This window comes from Varanus komodoensis, unplaced genomic scaffold (genome assembly GCF_004798865.1).
Source record: "Varanus komodoensis strain SLA01 unplaced genomic scaffold, ASM479886v1 scaffold24, whole genome shotgun sequence".
NCBI classification, from domain to species: Eukaryota; Metazoa; Chordata; class Lepidosauria; order Squamata; family Varanidae; genus Varanus; species Varanus komodoensis.
In genome coordinates, this window is record NW_025335641.1 from 15,308,814 (window position 1) to 15,332,703 (window position 23,890).

General features: G+C 40.6%; 1 protein-coding gene across 1 annotated transcript in view; it reads left to right on the forward strand.

Annotated features, from left to right (window-relative positions):
- The window catches only part of NTNG1 (netrin G1), a 259,586-nt gene that overhangs the window by 211,189 nt on the left and 24,507 nt on the right, over positions 1 to 23,890 (forward strand). The window contains exons 5-6 of the mRNA XM_044432442.1: positions 858 to 1,025; positions 9,230 to 9,367. Coding sequence (XP_044288377.1) covers positions 858 to 1,025; positions 9,230 to 9,367 — 306 coding nt within the window. The remainder of the gene's footprint in view (positions 1 to 857; positions 1,026 to 9,229; positions 9,368 to 23,890) is intronic.

Genomic DNA, 23,890 nt, shown 5'->3' on the forward strand with positions numbered 1-23,890 from the left:
TACAGGCTCACTGACATGAAGCCATAGTGTCTTTCAAGTCCTCAAGTCATATATAGCTCAGAAGTAAAGCACCAACCTTTTGCATTGGTTCAGAAATGCACAAGGATCTGGTGCAGATCTTTAAGATGAAATATGGGCAGAAAACCTGGTTTCTGTTAGCAGTCTAGTAACTATATTTTAAACTAAAAGAAATGTCCAGGTAGTCTTCAAAGGCAGCATCCCATTTCTTAAAGTTGTAGTAATCAATTCCAAATCTTACCAGATTGCTGATAACAAGCTATCTATGTCTGGAAGCAGTCATGGTTAAACATGCCTGGTGGAAGGCACTTCAACCCATGGAGGCCACCTTGGCCTACAGTTACAAACATGGACCAGTAAGCTTACCCAAGCTGGATATGGATCCTTCAAAGCAGCACACTTCAATCCTGAGCATGTTGCATCACAATGGACATTTGGCATGCAACATTCATCATGAGAAGTTCTCAACAGTGTGCTCACCTTCTAGCAAAACCACCTGGCCTTAAAAAAAGGCTGTGCATTGCATCCTGGAAGCTGTCCCATGAAAGGTTTACAACTGCAGTGCTTTAGCTCTGGTAGAGCTACGGACTCCAAAGTTACCTTGGTGCAATGTTATGGATGTCTGATCATTCTAACCTTCCTGAAAAGAGATGCCACCTTCATAGCCGCCAAACATCTGTTGTTGTCCATGTACGCTGCCGTAACATTAATTAACATGTTGTGCTACTCTTCATTCATAATCTGTTCATGCTTCATTTTTTAATTAAAAAAGGGCATGTGAATTGCTATTACTCTGCTACAGAATACCCTTTGTGTACATTTTTGTTCTTCCTTGCAAGACTGTGAATGCTTCGGCCACTCCAACCGGTGCAGTTACATCGATCTGCTCAGTACATTCATTTGTGTGAGCTGTAAACACAACACTAGAGGGCAGCACTGTGAGTTGTGCAGGCTGGGCTACTACAGAAATGCTTCTGCAAAGCTGGACGATGAAAATATATGCATAGGTCAGTTCCATTCTAATTCTGGCATTTCGTTCTCTGCCTACTTTTCGCCATGCAGACGTTTTTAGCACGTAAGACCAGAATGAACTCTTTTGGTGGAGACATCTGCGTACCTTATGTGTATTTCTTTTGAGTTCTGAACCTGTAGTTTGACTACCTGAATAAGAACTACTGTTTGGCTTTACTGATCATAGCAGGTGATTCTAGTCATTTCTTCCCTAAAGTCATGTAATTACTCATTGCCCAACTTTAATCATACTTAGAAAATCACCTGATTGCCAAGTTCAAAATAATGGGTCCAAATTCTAAGATGTTTCACTGAAGATTCTATAGTGTAGAATCCAGTTCCAGGATCCAAAGATGGGAGCACCTACCCATAGTTTAATTCAGTATTGTATAATGTATAAATATGAGCATACCTAATCCCAGCAAATGAAATGTATAGTGGGCCAGATGCCCTCTCATTCATGAGAAAACCAGGTTGAAGCTGACAACTTTATTAGCACTTGTATAATTAAAAAGCAATGTTGGTACTTTATGATTGTGTTCCCCTGACTCTAGGAAACCATCCAGCATAAAGCTGAGTTCCTCAAAACCCAAAGCAAACCCTGTTTCAAAGAAGATGCCATCATATGTTGTCTTGTAAACCTCAACAGATGAAAGGTAGACCTCACCAGTTATTTCCTGTCACAAGGTCGACACTCTGGTGCTTGGTCATTCAAGGGGTTCAAAGGATAATGGATTCCATGGTTACACTGCTTTAGTCGAAGCCACGAGCACAAAGCTTACTGATGTGGTGGCCACGAAGTCCAGCCCAGCCACAAACCAAGTACCACGAAATAGTGCCACTTCCCCTATTATGGATTTCCAGCACAGATCTCACACCCATGTAGGAAATTGTGTGTGCTTCCACATGCGCAGCATCACATGCGAATAAACACACCTGTGTTCTTCTGGGGGTTCCCAGTGGTGTGTACATGTCATAACGGAAGCGTGTGATTTCAGAGTCCATGCTCATGACATAGGGAGTGCATGCCATCTCCGATGCAGAAATGCAGAAGCAGGCCAAAAGACCAGCCTGCACAAGCTGTGGTTCACGAAGCCAGAGTTAGCCAGCAAGCTCTGTACTGTGGTCTGCCCGGTCCTGGAGAGATGCCCATTTTCCAATGTTTGTTAATTCTGCTGGTTTTTTGCAGCCCACAGCTAGGGTGGTCATGTATCTTGGTTTGAAGGGCTGCTTTAAAGATAAAAAACTTTAAGATCTGATACTCATCCTCAGTTAACACCTGAGCTCATACTGAGCAGGCAGGAGCACAGATTACCTGGTCACAACTGTCTACACTATGGTTATATGTACTGTATTTTCTCTTAAATTTTACTAATTATTTATAAATTTCCATCTATACATATGAAGTAGTACATGCAAATATTATGCAAACCAGTGTTTTTTGTCATCTCTTTTGGTGATGCATTTCCTCTTTTAAAGCAATTCCTCACCCAAGGCACAGTATTATTATTGTTGTGTTGTTGGTGGTGTTGGTGTTATTATCCTATTTTTTTAAGCTGCCATACACTGGCAGGTTACAATCTCTGCAAGGCTGCCATAAGATCCTGGAGTCAGATAACATAACTTATCATTATCAGTCATCTATTGCAGTTCTTTGCCAAGGCAGAATTCTGTCTTAAAGTATACATGGTACATACTTGACCGTTGTTTTTCTTATAATAGAAGAAAAACCATTAGTTAATCATAATATATTATCAAAAATGTTCCACACTATAGTAAGGATGGGCAATTTATGACACTCCAGATGTTTTGGAGTTCTGCTTCTATCACCCCTCACCACTGACTGCGCAACCTAAAGTTGATGCAAGTTGTAGGCCAAAATATCTGGAGGAACATAGATTGCCACCCCTCTATTAGAGCAAGAATCCCTTCAGGCATTGCATAGGCAGCAAAGTTTTGTATTTCCAAGACACAGCTTTTGCCAGTTTGAAGTTGTATATCACCCTGATTGCCCTTTCAGGCAGAAAGACAATTTATACATGTTTAAATAAATAAAATAGTATAGCACACTAAAATATAGCTTCACTCTGGTCATTAACTATCCAATTGTCTCAAAAATGTGGCCCACCACAGTGGTTCTACCTTTATTAATTGCACATCAAAGAGTTGTGTGTGCTGTTGGTTATGAATGGTAGTGGTGAGGCTGTTTTAGTAGCTTTCTGCTAGGGTTGAAACTGCCTCTGCATGCCACAATCATTCTGTCACTTATAGAAAAATTCATTAATGTAGCAACTTAAAAGTCTATTCCATGCAATAAACCCACAGTGCTAATCTGCATTTTTCAGTAATCATTAGGGGCTAGATAAAATGAAATCCCTCAAATCCTCCTTTGTTTCAGTGGATAACTTTTCTAATGCTTTTTTCCCCCATAAAAGGACAAAGCATCCAGAATCACTCATAGACACACATGCAGCCAGCAGTCAAGAGTCCAGAGAGCCATTGGATAATTCAGAGTCCCAGTTCCAACCGCAAAGACTTGCTCCAAGGCCAGAGCTGGGACTCTGAACTTGCTCCACATCCTCATGGCCAGTGCAGAAAGGATCATGCCAGGTGCAGCTCTGAGGGTTCAGAAATGATTGCAGGGATGATTTTCAAGGTGCCACTTTGGAAGGAACTCAGAGTAGACTGGCCTAAATGAATCAGTCTCATTCTAGATCCAGCCTAGAGACTTGAGAGAGCCAATGAGATTAAAGAGTCTCACCCACTGGAAGAGGAAAAACCTGCTTCTTACTCTCATGAGAAGCCCAGGCACCAGGAGGAAATGTTTGGGTGCCAGTAGATCCGTGTCTGTCACTGGGGCCATGGACATAACAGCAATGCTGTTTCATCTTCTATCACTGGCAGCTACCTTTAGAGAATCATAGCCGGATATCCTGAAATGCTGCAGCTGCCATCCCAAAGGCACTAGCAGGGAATACAGCTAGAACTTAGTAGAACCAACTCAGTAGAATTTCTGTGTAAATGCAACACTGGCTTTTGTGTCGTCGTGTGCATATCCTTCCTGTAGCAAGCACAAGTCAAAATGCATTGCATTTTTTTTTCCTGTTACAGCTTAGGGAAAAATAAGGAATATCCAGCTTGAAACTTTGCAAGAATTTGTCAGCCTTTACATGGATTGCAGTGTTGGGGTGTGTGTGTGTGTTTGGTCTCAGAAATGGCTTAGCATCTTAATAGAACTGTATGTTGATTAAAATAATGACCATTTGGGATGGCGCAATACTTAAACTGCAGCTCTCCCTTTGAAAGCCTCCACAGCAAGAATTATGCAATTTACTCTGCAGTGGGTGAGACCAACATTACGCAAAACAATGCACAATGCATGTGGCTGGAGTCGTCCAAACAAGCAATTTTATTAGAAGTGGCAGGCCATCTGGAGTGCACGAAGCCAGAAAATGTACATAGCTGTGTCAATGTACATTTAAAAAGTCACAGGGGTTAACAGATTTCCTTGTACTGTTATTATTTAGCTATTTCTTTAGTACCCTCTTCCTTCTATATATTAAACATGCTTGCATGTTTTCATTTTCCTCAGAATTCAAAGCTGAAAGCCTTGGGTTGTATCCAATGTTAGCCTCACTTAAATTCTGTTCATTTCACTGAAGTAGGACTCAAGCTTTAAGTAGGACTCAAGCACTTAATAGAGTCCACTAATTTAGAACCAGTCCCCATTCCCAGTTTGCTTAGCCTGAGTGTAAGCATGACCCCTGTTCTCCATATCCACATTTTTGCTGTGGTGAAGCAAGCTCTACTCAGATCTAGGCAGTTATGCTATTTTTTTCCCGTGATTACGGGCAACACCTTTCTCCTGTCGCCACAGTCAAGGACCTTCTGCAGCTGGACCCCCATGTGGAGCAACTGGCACAAATCTTTTCTCACTCAACTGCAGGCAGACATGTTACTGAGAAGAGGGCCCTGCGACTGTTCAAGAAACAGATAGGTGAACTGACTCATAGAGAAAGCTTTTCCAGGTCTAGCGGCTGTTCATCAGAAACATGGCAGCATAAGAAGATGGTGTGAGCAGGTTCAACAGAGGAGGTTTTATTTAACACTCACTGAAATATATCCAAAGCATAGTGGAATTCCTAATCTTATGCTTGTTTTAAATTGTTGTTACCTTCTTGGACACAGTTCAGTAAATGTAGGAACCAGTATTGACACATTTGGAATATCTTGGTGGTACAGTGCTTTCCAGATCAAACTACTACAAGCTGCAGCCACAGCATACTTGTTTGAATATTCTTCATTTTTTTAAAAAAGTTCCCTGTAGAAGGAAAAGTATGCATTAGGAAAAGAGCTACAACCTGATTCCCTAATGAGCTAGTTTTTTCTACATGCCTGGACCTAAGGATTACTTGTAGACATGCTATCCCCTATTTACTATTAACTGATAATGTCCAGATGGGACTGTACCACATTGATATTCTCTGTGTGTGTTGGGTCTCAGACAATGTAATATTACATCATACTGGTCCCGGAAAAGGTCTAGTTTGTGTCTCAAAACCCAGTAATGTTGTAGCAAGAGCCATGTGCCTCTGAAGAGGATTTTTCAAACCGTCCTTTTGCAGTTTCTGAGACTTAGATCCACTCCATCTGTCTGAGCAATGCAGAATTCACTGAACACCAGGGTCAATGATGAGAAGGAGGGAAAATGCAGTCACTCACTTCTGTTCAATTGTAGATGTGCCCATTCAGTCAGTCACCTTAACATTTTCTCCCAGCCAGGATGCATCAGCGCAGCTCCAAAGCGTCAAGCATATCTAGCCAAAAGTTTAAAACACCTCCAGAGATAAGAGGTGTTTGAGGTTTGCTGAGCAGTCTGCTCAGATTCATAACATTGTAACTCCTTTGGGCTGATACCATAACAGGAGAGGGAAACTGAGTTGGAGTGAGCAGCCAAATGCCTCCCACCAGTCAACCCTCCACGGGCTGCATGATTCAATTGAGGTGTTCATGCACCCGGAAGTCCTTGGTCCTTCCCAAAGAAGCTTCAGGTATATAAACACTGCTGTACCCATGCAGCAGCCTCCTTGCTGGGGGAATGTTTGGTAAGGGAGATCTTTCTCCATAAAAAATTGCAGCAGTTACTTGTCCTGCTGGATGGATTTCTGCCCAAACTTCTGATAGCCAAGGCATTTTTACTTTTAAAACCCTAAATTACTAGTGGAGGCACTCTTTCCTCTAATGCAAGAAGATTTGTGCGGAGTGAGTGTGAGAGGGAAAAAGTAAAACAGCCCTTTCCCTTTCCATTCCTGGATGGATTATTGCTCTGGGTTCCCCTAATCAAAAAGATGCAAGCCAAGAGCAGCAACTCATGTAGAGACACAGTGGGCATCCTCCTTTGAGCACAGGTCTTTCTGCTGCATTTCCTCTGCATCTGGGCCAAACGGAGGATTCCATCATTCCCAGTGCAAATACCTGGCAGAAGGTATCAGAAGGCTGCCTGGAAGGAGGTAAAGCTAGAATCATGAATCATGCAGAGATGCTGTGTGCAGCATCCATCACACTTTACAGGCCCCGACAAGTTCTTGTTATGTAATTTGTTTTCATCTTGTGCTGAACTAGAAGTTCTCTTCTGCCCATGCTACACTTCCCCAGCTGGCACTCTGGGAATGATTGATCAAACTGTGTATATGGATACACCCCCAGTTCTTAATCTTTCTTTGCCACATACCTGCATCACACTAATTCATATTGTCTTTCATTGACTTTGGCAAGGGCAAAATTCCTTGTTTTTTGCCAACTAGAATAACCCCTGATGTTAGCGGAGGCCACTCAGGTTTCATCTCCACTACATGTTCTTACTTTCATGCATACCTCTGAATTTAAATCTAAATTGGCTGCCCTGCAAAACAAATTCTGAAAACCAAATTCCCTTTGAAATTGACCTATGTTTTTTCTTTTGCTGCATATCCCGTGGTTGGATGTTCTTAGTAGTTTGGGCAAGTTGTAATGAACTTTGTGAATTAACACAGTAAACAAATAGAAATTACAGAAATTATAATTATTATTTTAATAGATGCATTTTCCCTTAGCACTGAGTTTTCTGTGAAGTGACATTTGCAATTTGCAAGGATTTAAAATGTGAGCAACCAATATAATATTCGTTGCTCATAACATTTTCTCCTCAAACTTCTTTTTCCTGTTTGCAGAGTTCATTTTTTTCTATTTGCAATGTTAAAATATTCTCAATTTTCCTTCCTGTTTTGTCTATTCTGATCTCACTGATTCTTAATGAAATTCCAGGGAACAAATGTAAATGGGATGATTAAAAGAAAAATAGCGCTGTTCACCCAGCATGGTTTCTAGATTAAAAAGAAATACTTGCGTTCTTTGCATTTGATAGCAGTAGAAATTATTATTAACACGAAGTCTAAATTCTACCCATATGTGTGTACTGCGATCAAAATCAGATTCTTAAAGAAAAAGTTCCTGAAGCACCAATAACGCGTTATAGTTATAAAAAAATTATAAGAGCAATCCAACAACGAGGCACTCCAAGCATCATTAAGCACATACACACCAAAGTGGTAATTATTCTTGTGGCCATTTAGAGTAGTGTTCGGCAACCATCTCTGGCCAAATCTGCTTTTCCAATAGCCAAGCAGAAAGAAAAGTGCTTGGACAGACTGTTTCTTAATCTGTGGATTTCCAGATGGCTACTTGGAGTGGCGCTGTGATCCGGATTTCTGTTATCCTGTCCCCCTCTCAGTGGAGAGAATTAGGTCAGGGCTGGTGAACCTCTTTTAGCCCGTTTTACAGGCAACCTCTTTCAATTCCATGTTGAAGATGCTGTTGAGGAGCTGCATGCCAGCAGGGAGTGGCATTGAAAAGAAAAGGGACAGGCCCAGATACCAATAAACCAGCCCAGTGTACTGTACTGCTCTTAGTGCCAGTCACTATGCCTCAGGAGAGGAATTTCAGCATTTTAGAATGGGGAGAAAAACACAGAATCCGGGAAATCGCTAAAAAGTCAGGGAGAGGAGTGAGGTCAGAAGGAAAAGGGATGGCCACTTGTGGAACTGTTGGAAGACCAGACTGGAGCTCTTGGCTTGAAGTTCTACTGAACTGATGCTGAAAGGGGAGCCAGATGTGAACAAATATTTCCTAGAACCAAAAATGGGGGTAAGGAAAGCATCCGTTCAGTATAGCTAATCCAGTATTTAGTCAGACACATTATTTTGCTTAAAGGTTCTCAGGTTCTAAGTTTCTTTTTCCATCTCTACAACCATGCAATTGGCATGGTAATGCAAACGGTAGGTTGGCACCAAAACCATTACTGACCCAGGTTCTAGGATACTAATTTGCCAACCACCAATCATGTCCTCTTGAGATGCATATTGTGGGATATTTAAAAGGTATACTAACATGCTGAGGGCAAGTTAGAAAATAATAGCCTATAAACTATAGTCGCTAAAATGCCATGAATAAATTAAACTAATGCTCATAAGCATACCTTGGAAATTAGTAAAGTGCATTTACATTGCCATTTAGAAAATATTCAGCAGTATGCATCCAGTATGAAGGCTTTCTCACCTATTTTAATAATTTAAAACAGATTTGACTTGATGGTCTATTGATGTTTCTTGAAATACCAAGGTTTCCTAATGTTCATTAAAACTCATCTAAAAACATGAAGACCAGAGCTGAAGCTCCATCACCGTTAGTGACTTCTGAAGACACTGGTGACTTCATTCTTTGCTTTATTTCTCCTTATTTTCTGCCCATCGTGAAAATGTGTTTTTAAGAAGGATATCAGCATTTTAATTACAAATGGTAGCACTGAATCCACTTTATCATATATGTCAGTCTTTCTTTTCTCCCTTCCCGCTTCTTCTGCTATCTCTTTTCTCTTTAAAAGAAAAAGAAAAAAAGACACGGAGTTCTGTTGTGGTGGAACTACTGATAGGACCCACCTTAGATTGGTGTCATGGCACAATTGTGGATCCTTATCTGTCAGTTGAAGACTAATATGATAAATCAATTAACACGTGGACATGCCAGCAGTGGTTTTGCTTCTGCTGTTGTTAATGATCTTCTGTTATGGTTAAAACCTGACCGTTGTTACTCGTATGAGTGATGAATTGCTTATCAATCTTTTTATCCCTGTACCGAGTTTATATGTGTTGTCTTGTTTCTGCAGAGTGTAATTGTAACCGTATTGGCTCAGTCCATGATCGCTGTAATGAAAAAGGAATTTGTGAGTGTAAGCAGGGAACGACAGGGCCTAAGTGTGATAAGTGTCTGCAGGGATATGAATGGCACAACCAGGGTTGTCAATGTAAGTAATCGCCCTATTTCTGCCCTCCTCCCTGCCCCTTCCCCTTTGCTGCCTGTGCTTCTCTATGCCAGCATGTGCAGCCCCTAAGAGCACTGCTGCTGTTGAAAAGAGCAACCTTTCTACGTGCTTTCCAGACTCCTTCTGCCTGAAGCTTAATGAGGACGTTCAGACGAAGGCAGCAAATTGGCTCTGCAATCCATTTGTTTCAATATACTGCTTCCTGCCTTCTCCCTTTCTTTCTGCTAATGCTCAGTGAATCCTTGAACTAAAATAGCACAGATCTGTGCCTCACCAGCTGCAATTGCTCTTTGCCTCACCAACTGTACCACCAGTGCCTGGGTTTCAAATGTATACCACAAGCGTAAAGATGATACAGGATTATGCATGCAAAGTTCATTTCTCTTGCAACACCCTTTCCAGGGTATGGGAACTTTGAATCCATCAGTTAATCTGGGTCTTTCAGTTAGCCTAACAGTGGGTGGACTAGTTCACTAGTATTTTCTGCCAGAGAGAATCCCATACCATAGGCAAGATTCTCTGGATTGTTCCAGGAAGTGTGGTTCTCTTTGTACACAGTTTAAGTAGAGGAGTCACTTGGGCAAGGTCTGTGCACCTGGTAGCCACCCAGGTAAAGGTTGTCCACCAATGGCCTGGTATAAATGTAACATTTCCCAATCTCTTGACCAAGGTTAGCATCATGTCCACATAACACCGAGAGCAAAACATTGTTGGCTTAAACCGGAGTTTTAAAGGAGCGTGTGTCTAAACTGCAATGGAAGCTAACAATGTTTAGTGTTAAGCTCAGCATAGGCATGATGCTAAAGTGCTGGAAAAGAAAGGGAGAAGGGATTTGAAGTGATAAGGAAGAGGAAATGCAAGGAAGGGGAGGTGAGCGTGAACCTAAGGGGCATTTTCTGTATTGTCTCCATGATTAAGTGGGAAATATGGCATATACCAATATAGGTTGGGCTACCAGGTACTTGTCAATCCCAATGGTTTTGCATTGCAAGGAAGGCAGCAAAAATAAAAAGGGGGGGGGGAATTGAGCCACACAGACAAAATGGATTTTCAGGTAGGTAAACTGCAATTATCCAGTTACAAATCATCACCTTCCATAGGCTTCCACTAGAAATATCTGGAGTAGAATGAGGTGTTCAGAACAAACATTTCATTAAAGAGATTTTGTCTAGCTATCCATTAGTAGACTTTCAAGAACAGACTCTGATTTGATGTGCTCATTATTTGGCATTGTGTGCTTTACACAGATGTATTTCCATTTGTGCTTTGATTATACTTTCTCCCTGAATATTGGTTACTCATTGGTTCTTCTGTGTGGTCATCATGTGCAATTTGCCTCATCTTCTAGGATGCATGCCAAATCCTCTCCATCTTCTACAGTTAGGATGTATCCCGGAATTACTGTGTTATACCAAAAGGGTTTTTTTTTTTTTGTCAAGGGCAGCTTCAGGGGTAAGGATCCTTGGAAAAGTCAGCTTCACTGCTCCTTGTTAATATGAAAGGTGCTCCAGGCAGGCAAACTATGCTTTCAAGCTCTTCTGTTTTGAGTGCTTGCTGAAAAACACCTCTTGGTATCTGTTGATACAGAGTTTGTATGGTCTACTAGCAAAGGACAGGAGCAAGAAGCTGCCAATTTAAACTCACTAGATGGCCTCCAGTAAAATGCTTTTCTAAAAATCTCCCTTAGTATTTTTTGCTGGTATTGTTCCTGAAAACATCCAAGTCCTAATCAAAGTAATATAGGGATGTTACTGTGTTTTGAGGAAGATCTCTGGAAGTGTGTTAACCTTGATGCTGCATCCCAAGCGCCACTACAACTGCGGACATAATAAACCCATTTTCTGTAAAATGACCTGTATTGCAAAATATCATAGATTGTGTGTTTAGTCGCTAAGTTGTGCCCGATTCTTCACAACCCCATGGGCAACATTCTTCCAGGAACTCCTGTCGTCCACCATCCCTCGGAGTCCACCCAAGCCCACAGTAACTCCATCTAGCCACCTCAGTAACTCCATCTAGCCACCTCAACCTCTGCCATCCCCTTCTCCTTTTGCCTTCAATCGTTCCCAGCATCAGGGTCGTCTCCACTGAGTCCTTCCTTCTCATTAGGTGGCCAAAGTATTTGAGTTTCGTCTTCAGTATCTGACTTTCTGAAGAACAGTCAGGGTTGATTTCCTTTAAGATTGACTGATTTGATTTCTTTGCAGTCCAAAGGACTGTCAGGAGTCTCCTCCAGCACCACAATTCAAAAGTGTTAATTCTTTGGTGCTCAGTTTTCCTTATGGTCAAACTATCACAGTCATGCATTACAACTGGGAAAATCATAGCGTTGACTTTATGAGCCAGATCATAGATTACAGACATACAAAACAGGCATCCATTATTTCTATATTTCATACTTGAAGTTAACATAATGGATAGTCCTTACAATTCTGACTTCTGTGGTACAACACAACTTGCTATAACACAGAGAAGCTTCCTCAAATGTATCCCTGACTTACCTTGTCCCATAGAAGCCTCTCAGAACCCCTGAAGACCAAATCCAACTATAACTCCTTCTCCCTATTCAACTGGGACTTGGTCAGGTTAAGATGTGGCAAAGAGACGTCGTTTCTCTTTGTTCGAAATATTCTATTAATTTCATTTAGCAATCTTAAGAGTAAACTTTTCCTCTGGTGTCACATTTACCTCTACAACTAAAGCACTTCAGAACTGAATTAGACCTTCTGCAGGAAAAGACTATTCAGCTGTAATGCTAACAATATTTTATAAAAATTATTAGTGAATAGGAAGCATGTAAAGAAACAGAAAAGAAACAGCAAGTGCATGTGCATATATAGAAATATATGGTTGTGAACGTAAAACATCTGCTTGGAAGAAAATTCCATTCAATGAAAGTCATTTTGAGGTAACTTTCTTTGAGGTTTGTTGGTGCTGCTTTCAATATCGCACTCAGTTCTTGAACATTCCACAGTGGAACTCGCTGAAGGTGCAGAAGCAATTACAGGATCTTACTATGAATTCTCAATAGAATAGGCTTGTTTTCTGAACTCATTAGAGTGTTTTTAACCAGGTAAGATTGTGCTGGGTAAAATTCATGCTTTATATTTTCTGATAGCCACCTATTTACATAAAGAAAGGTTTGATGTGACTTTTGATGCAAGTGGAGGGGTGTAGAGGACCCAGGTTCACTAGTCATACACATGAACAGTTGCCCACAATTGCAAATTAAAGTAGGAAGACATGCTATGCATTTGAAGTCTTAGTACACTCAATGTGATTTACTCCCATTGAGTGAGGCGCATATCATTGCTGCTTTAATTTGCATTATTTATTTTATTTATATATTTATAGGCCACCTATCATTTCCAAGGCCTTCCTAGGCGGCTTACAATGTAAAACATACTAACAGAGTAAAAACACACTAAAAACCATTAAATTAAACCTCTATAAAAACAATTTAAAAGGGCCACAGCATGCAGCCTAAATGTTAAAAAATTTCCTAAAAAGAGATGGCCTCCTCTCCCGTGGCAATCTGCCTCCGGAATTTTTTCCCTAGGGAAGCATGCCTAGCACTTACATTGGCATCCATTCGGTTCAAGGCAAAGACCTCTGTGTTTTCCCAGACTCTTGAGAATTGTTTTGCTGCAGAACGCTCTTTCATTTGCTGGGTGATACTGTTTTGTGTTTTTCTGAAAAATTATGTAAGCTCTCCTGGAAATGCATCGAATGTTTAGAGTAAAATAGATAGATGTTAACAAAGAAGTCCCTGTGTAAAAATTCTAACTGTCAGTTTCACGTCTGTTCTCTTGTGATGAATCTTGATTGTTTCACTGCTGAGTAAACAGCAAACTAACACAGTGACATTCCTTCTTATATACCTTAGATGCCCCCTGAATGTGACCTGAAAGTTTGCAATCTAAATACTTCTCTGTTCCCCTTCAAGGCATTACACCTTAGTTCTTGGGTAGTATCCAGCTATGTCTTGTGCTGGAACGCAAGATGCTTATGCAACCAACATTTTGTAACATAACTAGAACTAATTATAACTAGTGGTGATTTGCCACTGAATGTTGGTACCACTGCCAAAATTCAACCATGAACCATTGTGGGTTTTTTAACCTATTTATTGCTAGCTATGTTGTGCCACTCTTGGTTTACATGAACACAACATCATGAGCTTTGGTATAGCCTGAAGTGCCTGATCCTGCCGAATCTTGGAAACTTAGCATGGTCAAGCCTGGTTAGTATCTGGATGGGAGACTTGAATCCTGAATTGAGCAGAGGGTTGACCCAGTGGCCTTCTAGGCCCATTCCAAGTGCATGATTCTGTGATTGGCACTACACTGGGCACAGCTGGATCCTTCCTCATGTTCAGATTTCTAATTCATGCCTTCTTAGTAATGAGAAGCTCCATCATCTCTATCAAAGGGGTCAGTTTAGCCAGGTGTCCATCCAGGACTTTCAGACACTGCAGGATGTTCACAAGCAGACAGAAACGGTGAACAAAAACAATCTGATGCGGCATTTCCTGCCGCAAACTTGGAAACCTGATGTGTGTTTTATTCTGCATCAGACGTCCAATTAACAGATCATTTACCTGTATCAAACTCAGCCTTTGCTAACTGTATGGCTTCTGCCCCCCCCCCCCCCCATTATTCAGTACAGGATTCTAAAACCTTTACTATAGATTCCATTTCATGTTCAAGTCATTGATTGCTTAGAGACATTGCTTATTGCAGTGCAGAAAATTGCAAGAGCCATGAGAGTAGAAGCAGCGGTGCGTCCTTAATGTATGATAAAGCTTTCCTAGATTGTCTGAATGATCAATTGGGCCTTCCTACTAAGTAAGGCCATTGAGATGCAAGCTGCATTGTGTAGACTGGGAACCCCAGGTATGACTTAAAGATATTTCAGGGGTGTCTCGTGCTGCAGGGAATTTGGCAAGGGGTTCCAGAAGGAATTTGGTGGAGGGTTCCGAAAGCTTTCCTAGCATTGCAGCCAGGGGTGGCAGTGAAAATGTGTTCAACTCACAGTTTTATGCTAAATTGCCTAATTTTGTATTTTCAAATCACTCTGTGAACCAACATTCCGGTATCCTTCAGAGTTCATACTTTTCCTAAATTTACAGGAAATTTGCTAGTAAAAATGTGTCTATTAGGCAAAAGTACAGAGAAAAGGCTTTTGTGTGGAAAAATGGTGCACGTATTTTGTGCCACTGGCTTATGATTTTTCATGTACATTTAAAACATAAAATTATCAGCATTTGGGATGAATCTAGCTTGAGATTGGAGAATTTCTCAAAGTTTGAAATTAAAATTGGAAAAAAGAGAAACTGTGAGAAACAAAATTGGCAGATTTGTGTATTGTTGTGAAGCCCTGTACGCACCAAGTCTTTCTGCTAAGGTACAAATTGCTGTCACTCTGCCTACAGGGTAAATAAAAGGAGTCCAGTGCTACAAGGCTATGGCATTTGTCTGCAACTGGTCCTCTGGATCAATCCCATGCAATAACATTAGTACAACACAACAGTGCAGAAGCATGAACTCAGCCTTCCTCAACTCATGCCCTCCAGATGCTTTGGACTTCAACTCCCAGCAGTCCAAGCCAACATGGCCAATGGTCAGAAATGCTGGAAGAGGTAGCAGCTTGGGGATTGCCGCTCTCCATTCTACAAGAGCACAGAACTAATGCAGGACATATTGAACACAGAACTAATTCACCCCATAGAGCACATATATCCACTAGCAAAATTTGATACACCAGGCATCCTACCCAGCTGCTTTCTACATGCAGCTGTACAATCCTTTTGGGTTGGTGAAATCCAACCCAAAGTAGTTTTAATATTTCTGTGTATGCTAGAAGGCTATAAACTGCCTATTTTACCAAAATTGTTGCAGAAGTCAAAACTTTGCTGTTGAGTCTATGTTGGCACGGGTACTTTATAAAGAAAATCGTGTACAGGCTGGTTCTTATTGAAGGCTCTTTAGCCTTCAATAAAGTGTAAATCTTCAGTATTGTTCCATATTTCAAAGAGGTATGATTGGAAGACATTTCCAGCACCTGGATTATTTATTTTGGTATGGTTTGTTTTTCTGTAGTTTATGCTATGTATCTGTCATCAAGTTTCCACTTTATTTACTAACATGTGCCTAAAGGGCATAGACTTTCCACTCCCTATGCATGCCATTTCCTGTTTAACAGAAATACAGACTGTGTCTGCTATTTTAATTTAATGTTAGGATTACAGTCCATTATCCTCTTATACTCCATTCTGTCCTGACACTGCAGACACTACTGTACGTGGGCTTCTTTAATATAAAGAGAAAAGTGGCTACTGCTCTGTCCTTAGAGAAATTGCAAGGAAAAATTGCACCCAGGGAAAACATACATGTATGTGTTACTCAGGATGGGTATTGGGTGCCATTGGACTATCCTGATGCTAGGCTAAGGCTCATGAAGGAACTTTGAACACTGTTGGGAAAGCTGCTAAGGATCAGGACTAGAAGCAAAATCGTAATTTGGAAGTTATGGACACAGAAAATTTCTGAGGAATTTGAAGTACAACTCATTTTAGTAAGATCTGAAAAATTCCTCAGGGAGGGTTCACATATGTCTTATCCCTTTGAAAATTTTCTTTCTAGCAACAGTACAGATATCCCTTAGAGAAAGATCAGACAAGAGGTATATCCATTGCGTAGTGCCTTGACAAAGTAGCTATAAACCAACAGTGTTTTCTTTTCTGCTCTATTAAATTACAGAAACTACAAATATCACCACAATGAACACCTTATTTGTTTATTTATAATAAATATATTATATTTCTTATTTATTTATTATAGTTATTATTTATTATTATATTTATTGTTATTATTTATAAATTTATTATTATTATATTTATTATATTTAGTTTGCTTGCATGCCATCCCGATTAACAATTAAACAAATCAACAATTAAAACAATACAATTCATCCAGCGATTCTAAGATATAATAACCACAATATAAAATTGACCAAAAATAAAATTATGCGCAGAGGGAAAGGAGGAGGGAGAGAAAGGGGGAGAAGCATACAACTAAAAAATCAATATATATTAAAATGACCTAATAGCATAGATAAAATGTATGCATACTAAATTATCTAGCATTAAAATCAGAGTATGGCAGCAGCCAACAACATAAACCATAAACCATTAACACTATTTAACCATTTAACCGAACAGCTCACCTGCCCATGTAATCAGCTAAGGTTTTAACTGTTGCCTTAAAGAATAAAGGGTCAGTGCCACTGAAATCTTGGACAGGAGTGAGTTCCGTAATTGGGGTGCTATTGTGGAAAAGGATCTTCTCCCCTTTCTCAACATGAGAAATATGTTTAGAAATATGTCACATTGTTAGGAATCATAAAATTATAAAAAAAATTCACTTTTTGTTTTTGTTTTTTCTCTATGTGGAATTTGATTATGCCTTCCTAGATCTCAAACAATAACTTGACAACAAAGAACCAGCAGTGGAAACGCATCTTTGCATCTTGGGCTTAGCCTGGAGGAAATGTTGCAACATATACCAAGAAAATTTTACCAACTTTAAGGTCTCATCTGAAGGGGATATATTGGAGATAACAGCATCAAGATAGACCATTCTTAACAGTGTTTGAAAATGTTATTTGAAGTATCAGGATAGGCTACGTTTGTGCTGATTTTTAATTGGCCTTTTAGTAGACACATTTAAGGCTACAAACCTTGTTGGGGTATAAATCCCATTAGATTCAGTAATACTAATCTCCTAGTAGATATGCATACGTAGGAATACTGCAAGGGCAGAATCCGGAATCCTCTGCCATTGAGGTATGTAAGCCTCTAAACGCAGAGATTTTGTCCATCCAATGCAAGGAGCAGGGCACAGTGATGGCGATCATTGCCACTACCGTACCTCACACCCTGTATTTCATCTAGACGGCCATTTTTGCCACCTAGATGAGACCATGGAGGGAAGATGATAGGGGAGGGAAGAAGGCTGAGGCAGTGTGGATCTAGTCCAAACATTTCATCCTAGCCTGCTCCCATCTTCAGCCTGCTCAAGGACAGTTTTCCATCTCAGAGGAACAGTTCTCATAATTCTTTCCAGGTCAGCTGTGAAGGTGGTGGGGAAGGACTCAGCCTTCAGAGTTTGCATCAAGGCAATGGCACTGGGATTCCAGATAATCCTTTCCTCCCAGCAACAATGTCAGGAAACCATAGGATCAAGCCCTACGTGATTGTTATACTCCTAATTTGAAGGGATTCAGCATTAGAATACTTAAATCAACATTCAAGGATGGTTTCAGATCGATCTTTCATTTTTAAACTGGGAGGTGCATCTAAAAGACAGACGGACTTGGAGCACAGAAACGTGAGCTGCAGGTGTGTAGGAGTGTGCATTATTTCCCACGAAAGGACAAATGCATGCATAATGTATCAGGAGTGTGTGGAACTCCAAGAGAAAAGTAGCATTAGGAATTTAAGGAGTCCCTATAATGTCCAGGCATAGTTCTAACCTGCACTGTGAACAATTGTCCTTGATACAATTCCGAAATCCATATGGGTGTTATACCTTTACTAAGCTGACACAAAGTTCACCAAAATAAAGACATGACACTAATATGGATTTTAGAAGGCCATTCTTTGCTTTTGTGTGACCTTAATACAAAGTTATATTTTAATTAAATTGAAATCACTGTCTAATGCATCTTTAAAAAAAAAAAAAAAACAGCTTCACCAGTGTTCATTTGATCAAATATCAGGCAGAAAAAGGGCTTTGGAGGAATATGCAATGTGGCATGTTTATACCGTTCCTCCCATATCGTTATTGTGAGCCAAATCAGCAAGAATGTAGCCAAACAGGATGTTTTCATAAAATATCTGACACTTGTTACAACCCTCCCAATTGCAGAAATGTAATAATACCCTAAAGTTGCACTCTTGAATTTGTTCAGAGATTAATGCTGTTAAAATCTTTCAAGTGAAGCCAAATCTAAAGGGTTTATTATATAGTGGCTTCATGCCAACTTGAGCACAAAGTGCATCTCATAGAATCGTTCAATAAGTTGACTCTAGCTTAGCAGGTACATCTGTTGGATTCAGTAAAGCTGCACTTAAGTGAATTACTAACTTCAGTTCCATACGATCTCATCTATTGGCTTTAGAGCAATCAATTAAAGGATAATGTTATGCCATGAACAAAGTAAAGGTACACCATACTGGAAATGCAGTAAAGGGAAAACTGTATGGATGCTATAAAGACAGAAAGTTCATGTTTGAACGCTATCCAAACAGATGTTCCAGACAATGGGCTTGGTCAGAAAGTACTTTTTCATGGAAGTCAGTCAGCTATCTCGGACTATTTAACCAGTGATGCCAGGGAGGAGTTTAGGACTGCGAATGGCTTTAAGATAATGCAATATTTGAACCGGCCATAGGATGCTGAATGAAGCTCTGTAATGCCTCTGCACAGGAGATCGCAGCATCTCTTCTTTGTATCTCCAGTTAAAATAATGTCAGGTTATAGGGCTAAGAAAAAGCTTTTTCTCTTCTTGAGATGTTGGGATGCAGTCAGTACTGGTCTAGATTTTATTTTTTTTAATTTACAATATGCATGCTGTAAATTAATTGAATTAATTAATTAATTGAATTAATTAATTAATTAATTAATTAAATTGCGATGCCTGTAGTGATTTTGGTAGCTTCAGATATTTATCTGTGTGAGTGTACATGATCATGTGGTCCCATTCCAAGTGACAGAGTATCTGGGGTTTAAACCAGAAATCTTACGATCTGATGACGGGACTAATATTGTAAGCTACTATGGGTTGTATATAAAGGGAATGCAGTATCCTTTTCAGATACTGGATAGCACATGAATTTGAGGTATTTGTTCCTGTGATAGGCAAGAGGCCCAGAGCCTTTAAATATGCCATGGGATCATATGTCCCTGCTCAGATCTGCTCTGGGATCATATGCCCCGACTGGTCCAGCCAGAGTGGTACACGATTTACTCAAATTATTTCTTTTGCTTGTTGTATTTTACCATTCCAACTCTTCCATCTTGAGCCACGGACCCAGGGAACCCTGAATAGAACAGTGTCAAGCTGAACTGCAAATCCTAGTTTTGTAGCATCATTTGTATTCTGTGAAGCAGCTTGCTCTCTTGGCCTTGCTTTAAGGAGAGCCTCAAACATGGACAATGTTCACCCGTTGTGCCGACAGCAGAGAGAATGGAGAACCTGCCTCCATTGGCTGTGCGACAAAGGGATGCCTCAGCATGAACGGTGTCTCTTGGACACTTGCAAAGTTATAGATCAAAACCCACATTCGGCTGCAAGAGCTGACAAAGAAAGCTCTTTGGGAAGCTGTGCCCACAGGATGACCACAAGTCTCTGGCCCTGCTTCTGGCAGCATATGCGCCACTGGCCCTCCTCCCTTGACAACTACATGTTGAGGTGGACACATACAGGGGGAAAACCTGCAAGTAAGAACAATTTGTGTGCATGTTTCCATAGGACAGAGACTCCAACTCACTAAGTCTCAGTCACATGGAAGCCTATGCTTGAGCCTTTCCTCACTTGTAACCCTGCAGACACCTGAGCCAGCACATGAGTGTTCAGAGGGAAGGACCTGTGATGTGCCCAAAACTTCTAGACAAGCCAGAGTTGTGACATCACACCCGAGTCATCGTGTGAGCACCCAACCCTTCAATATATGGTTTTCCTCCGGGAACACTTCCGTGAAAGATATTAGGAGGCAAAGTACCCGGAGGAGGGCTTTCTCTGCAGTGGTGCCCCACCTATGGAATGTGCTCCCCAGAGAGGTCCGCCTGGCACCGTCGTTATTTGTTTTTCGGCACCAGGCTAAGACCTTTTTATTCAAACAATATTTTAATAACTTTTAATATTAGTTTATATATGTTTTTAACTGCAGCCAGGGTGGATCTGTAATTCATTTGTATTATGTTTTATATTATTTTATTTATGTAAGCCGTCCTGAGGCCTTTGCGACAGGGACGGCATATAAATACTCTAAATAAATAGATAGATAGATAGATAGATAGATAGATAGATAGATAGATAGATAGATAGATAGCACAAAAGGGGGAGCTGTGACACACACCAGATGTATCAAACCTCTCTCAGCTCCAGGACCAAATTCAATTTTGAAGTTCTTAAGGGCCACATTCCCGAGACAAGATGTGCTGAAGGAAGGGGAGGTAAAACAACAACATACAGTATTTAGCTTAAAGGTTGTACTGCCAATAGTTAAGGCATAGCAGAGGCATTTCAGCCTTTTGGAATACTGGAAACTACCAAATGATTGGAGGACGGGGGAAGTTAGAACCACCTGGAGACATGAGGAAAAGGGCATCTCCACCTGGGGAACCCCTGAGCACCAGAGAGGAACTGGAAGTGGGCCAGATTTGGTCCAAAGCCTGAGGTTCAACCCCCAGATATACATGCATGTATGAACTAGCCAATAGAATTCCAGAATGGCAGAATTCTGCCACTTATTCCAAAGGTTATCCTAGATCATTCCTAGCAAGACTCTGCAACGAACTAGTGCAGGATTACTTACATAACTATGGCAAACATTATGCTTGTGTATAGGGATTTCAGAAAAATGAGTTCCAGTTTCTGAGAAATCAGTGCATGGATTCTATAGCAGACTGACGTTTTGTGAGTTGCGTGGATACCATGGACTTTCATGCTGCTTTCTTTTCCCTGTAATTTTATACAAATTTAGTCATACAAAAAATAAAAAGCATGGATTCTCATCTGCCCCACAGGTAAACTGTAAAATGCATATTTTTCAGGGATATGCATATTCGGGGGAACTTGCATTTTTACAGAAATGTGAACTTGCACAAATGCATACAAATGCATTTACACAAAATCCAATTCTGTCAGTGTACAGACAAGGAAACAAAAGGCACCTGGCAATCTGCAAAATGCAGATGGGATGGATTTTATAACGCCCATATATCCCTATGTTTAAATGTTACATGCATAGGTAATTTGTCATCATTGTAAGAACTGTTTGAGGAGTCTCATAGGTGGGTGACAGATCTCTCAGAATGAGTGACAAAAGAACAAAATCTAAGGAGAAGCCACACAACCGCTTGGCTTATCAGCTTTCATTGACAGCACTATGTGAGAGCTACTGGGAATTTCCAGCAGGTACCCATTAAGAAATGCATAAAAAGTTAACCACGTAGCCTATTTGTTTTCTTTAGTCTGTATAATTTTTTAAGTGGGTAATTCCTGATGACTGGATAATACATATTTTAATACAATACATGGCAATCACTTAGAAATAGCTCAGGAAAATGTAATGTGAGCTTACAAAGGAAAAGACAGAACCTCTGTTAGAAGCATGAAATAAAAGGTACAACTTGAGAGCAATTGCCATTTTAATCTATGTTTGACTGCAAATCTAGTGAAGGGGAAACTTATAATGCCGTTAATTGAAATGAATTATTCATTGCTCACTGAGTGAATTCAGACAGGGACAGCTCTTATGGCGGAATGACAGGTGGGCAGGCATTATTGTAAAAGTTCCTCGTTCATTGGAACGGTTCTTAAGCGCCATGCTTTGCTTGAATGCCTTGCTCCCTAGAACAAATAGGAAAAAATAACAGCAATATATCACCCCAGTACATAAGCTAAATCAACACATTTAAAAAGGAAAAAATAGCATTATAGGAAATAAATTTATTATAACACCCAACTGGAGATCACCAAGAGAGTTAAAGGGAATGTTTAACAGTTTCCTGGACCAGTGAGATACAGCTTTGAGTGACCCGATGTAATTCACATGTAAGTTCTCACTTAACTAGGTGCTCCGCTTTGATGTATGGTTTTGAACTTTCTGTTGGAGCAGGGCTGAGGAACTTCTTCCATCCTGAGGTCAAAATTCAGTTTTGGGGAGACTTCCGGGAAAAGCATTGCAATTGTTGGCATGGGAAAATATATCAGACCAAAAATCCACACACCCCCCCCACACACACACACCAGCTTAAAGCTACAATATAACATGAAGCTGAGCGCCTGTGACTAAGTCTTGGGAGTGGCATTTCAACTCTTTAGGGTTGGTGAGTAGGTAGATTGCACAAACAGTGGGAAACCACCAAATGACTGGTGGTTCTTAGAAAGGGATGGGGTCAGCAGGTAACTGAGGAGCCACCTGGAGAGTTTCAGAGGACCAGATCGGACCAGCAAAGGAGACATTGACAAAAAGGAGGAACCCACCAGCCTGGTGTGGTGTTTATCCTGGTGGCTTTTACCCCAAACTACTAAAATTATGATATATCTTGATGTGGCATCATTCTGATGGGGCAAGGGTTGGGCTTGGGGTTGCGGTTGCGGTTACAGTTACAACCGTAACGGTTATGATTACAACCATAATGGGTACAGGTTTGGTTAGGCAAGGCCAGCTCTGCTGTACCACTGAACAAAGCAAGCTGAGCTGCTTTGGTTCTGTTTCATCCCGCAAAATGACTTTTGCTGATGAGGGTTTCTGAATAACAAAAGTCAGTGGGTAGCCAGCAGCTGCTTGGGCAACATCTCAGTGCATGAAACCAATTAATATAGTTGAGCCCTGAATTTTGACCTTCATCCCCACCCACCCCAAATTCCTCCAAATGCCTTCCTCCTTTATGTCTCAGGAATAAGTCTTTAAAATTGGAAAGGGGGACTTTAGGGCCAACCTGTGCTCTCTTCAGGAAACCATGTCCACATGGGGGCCCTGCTGAGGATGCCCATTGTGTTATAGGGAATTCTGGAGCCTATTCTGAGTTTCACCTTTTGCTCATGTGAAGCATGACCACGTCCTTCAGTGTTGTCTGAACGAAGGGATAATATTCAGATCACATTAAAGGGCAGGAACCAGTGAATAGACAAACTCGACTGCCATAACCTGCAGTTTTCTTGCCAGGTTAGTAATATTTGGATTTGCTTTTTTGGTCAGATACAGACAGCGAATTATAAATGTAAGCAAAATTCCAGTCTATGCCACCCCCGCCCCCAGAAAGCTGCTGAATAGAGATCCCTGGTTGGTCCCTTATTATCATACATATCCAGATCCACAGAGCCTAGTCTAGGGAGGAACTTGAGAGTAGAAGCACGCACTGTATCCTCATTAAAAAAAAAATAAAAATCTGCCAGCAGGAGAGAATGCAGCAGGGTGTTCTGTTAACGAGCTGCCGCATTGTAGTAGCTTTGGCAGATTATCCATTACGGTGTCTTGAAATGAACTTCTCTTTTAATTTAAAAGGTGCTTGAATGGAAACTTATTGTTTAGTGAGGGGGGTATTAAAATTGTATTTCCAAGAGAGTTGCAGGGAGATAGTTTTACTATAAATATCCATTCCTACTCCCAAGCTATAAGGCTGGATTTGAAGAGTAAAGAAGACAGAGAATATTTTACTGTAAGGCAGGTTTATCTAATTGAGACAGCCTCATGCTTCTACTTCTTGAAGC